This window comes from Sinocyclocheilus anshuiensis, unplaced genomic scaffold (genome assembly GCF_001515605.1).
Source record: "Sinocyclocheilus anshuiensis isolate Anshui unplaced genomic scaffold, SAMN03320099.WGS_v1.1 scaffold253, whole genome shotgun sequence".
Classification (NCBI taxonomy): domain Eukaryota; kingdom Metazoa; phylum Chordata; class Actinopteri; order Cypriniformes; family Cyprinidae; genus Sinocyclocheilus; species Sinocyclocheilus anshuiensis.
The window spans coordinates 455,316-457,333 of NW_015537969.1; the positions used below are offsets into that span (position 1 = coordinate 455,316).

General features: G+C 35.5%; 1 protein-coding gene across 1 annotated transcript in view; it reads right to left on the reverse strand.

Moving 5' to 3' along the window:
- Nucleotides 1-227: 227 nt before the first annotated feature.
- Nucleotides 228-2,018, reverse strand: part of LOC107670052 (nuclear transcription factor Y subunit gamma-like) — a 24,785-nt gene continuing 22,994 nt past the window's right edge. The window contains exon 11 of the mRNA XM_016462535.1: nt 228-1,059. Within this exon, the coding sequence (XP_016318021.1) occupies nt 937-1,059 (123 nt within the window). The 3' untranslated portion in view covers nt 228-936. The remainder of the gene's footprint in view (nt 1,060-2,018) is intronic.

Here is a 2,018-nt window from a genome sequence, read left to right on the forward strand (position 1 = left end):
GAGGCCAATAAAAAAAATGTTACAACTGGTATTAAAAATGTTTATATAAAAGGGTTTTTATTTAATTAAGGTGTTGTTTTTACAAGTAGGTAACAGTGGAGCAGTTCACTTTCAAGGGGCAAAAGAAGTCTCTTTAAAACTAGTCCAGAAAGACACTCAAGGAAAGTACGTCAATTACACATTCACACAAAGAGGACCATTCTGCATGTAGAAAACCCAACAATAAGAAGCCCTTTAACAAATACAACGTTGTCAAATTTCAAAACTATACAATATACCACAACTGAACTAATACAATTACTATAGAATTACAGAGTTAAACTACAGATGCAGAATGTGTAGATTATGGCTTTTATCAAGTTTAGAACTCTACACATCATGAGATGGCATAATCTGTCAAAATGGATGAGGGTTTAAAAAAAAAAAAAAGTTTTTTTTTTCCCCCCACGAAAGAAGTGCCCTCCAGCTCAGGTTTCACAAGCCTCACCCTAATGTCATATCAATATTACTGAACAGATCTGAAAGCATAATCTCTACCCATATCCACATTAAACTATGAAACAAGGACATATTCTACCTATACTGCAAGGAACACAGTGGGTTCATAGCCATATTGCAGAAGACATAGTTGAAATCAATATGGCAGAAATCAAATCTCTGCCACTACACATTGATCCTTCCAGCACTGTAGTAAAGAGACCCAAACTCTGTTAACAAAACAGCAATACATGTATTTTGGACGGTAAATTATGAAGCTTAAATCTGAAGTTTATTATTTGATTGCTGAATGAAACCAGTCGGAGAACTTGATCAAAGTATGGCATGAGATGAAGGGAAGTGGAAGGACTAGGTGTTGGTGTGTGGCGGCTCCTCTCCTTCATTGTGGATGGTGGTGTCTGGAGCTCCGTGGGCCAGTGAGGACTTGGACGGACAGCCTCAGTCCGCACTGACCTGCGTGGTGACCTGCCCGTCAGCCGTCTGGTTGGTGGACTGAATGAACATGGGCTGAGTCAGTTCCTGTCCCGCCGGCATCGTCACCTGCTGGATCTGATACAACTGCTGTAGAGTCACAGGAAGAAAGGGAGGGATGTGTGTTAATGAAGTGATAAATATCTGCATTGAAACTGTAGCTGTAATAAGGCTAACAGAAAGTTTGGTGGGTTAAGATAGAAGAGCATGTAATTATAACATATAGAATAGTATTATAAAACACTGTGTTCTATATTAGAATATTCTATATTATATTTTAATATAAGACACAATATGTATTTTAATATTTTGATGCTAAATGCAAAAGTTTGGGGTCAGTAACTTCTGTTGAAATAAATTCATACTTTTATTCAGCAATTATGCATTAAATTGATCAAAAGTGACCGTAAAGAACAATTTCTATTTCAAATATATGCGGTTCTTTTTAACTTGCTATTCATCACAGAATCCTGAAAAAAACTTACAGTTTTTGCAAAAATATTAAGCAGAACAACTGTTTTCAACATTGATGATAATAATAAATGTTTCTTGAGAAGAAAATCAGCATATTATAATTATTTCTGAGGGATCATGTGACACTGAAGACTGGAGTAATGAAGCTGAAAATTCACATATTCACAAAAACACATTCAAATAGAAAACATTATTATTTGAGAAAATAGGTTAATATAATAATGTTAACATTTAATTGTAATGGACCCTTTACACAAGACTGTGATGACGTGTTTAACGGTCATCAGCATCATAAATCCTCAAAAGTTTTTCATATTTGTATTTTTTTTTAAATGTATGTACATTTATAACACTATTGTTTGTATTATATTACCTTTGCATCAGATTACAAATAAACTAGTTAACGCTAATGCGAGTGTGTTTCTAAAATGCAGCATCTATGGTTAGGGCTGCACGAAAAAATCGAAATGGAATCGAAATCGCGATTAGACAGAAGCAGCGATTGTCATGCGTATCTTTCAGTGAAGCACGGTTCTGTGATCAGCAGTAAATCTCCATCCAAAGGCCAGAGGGCG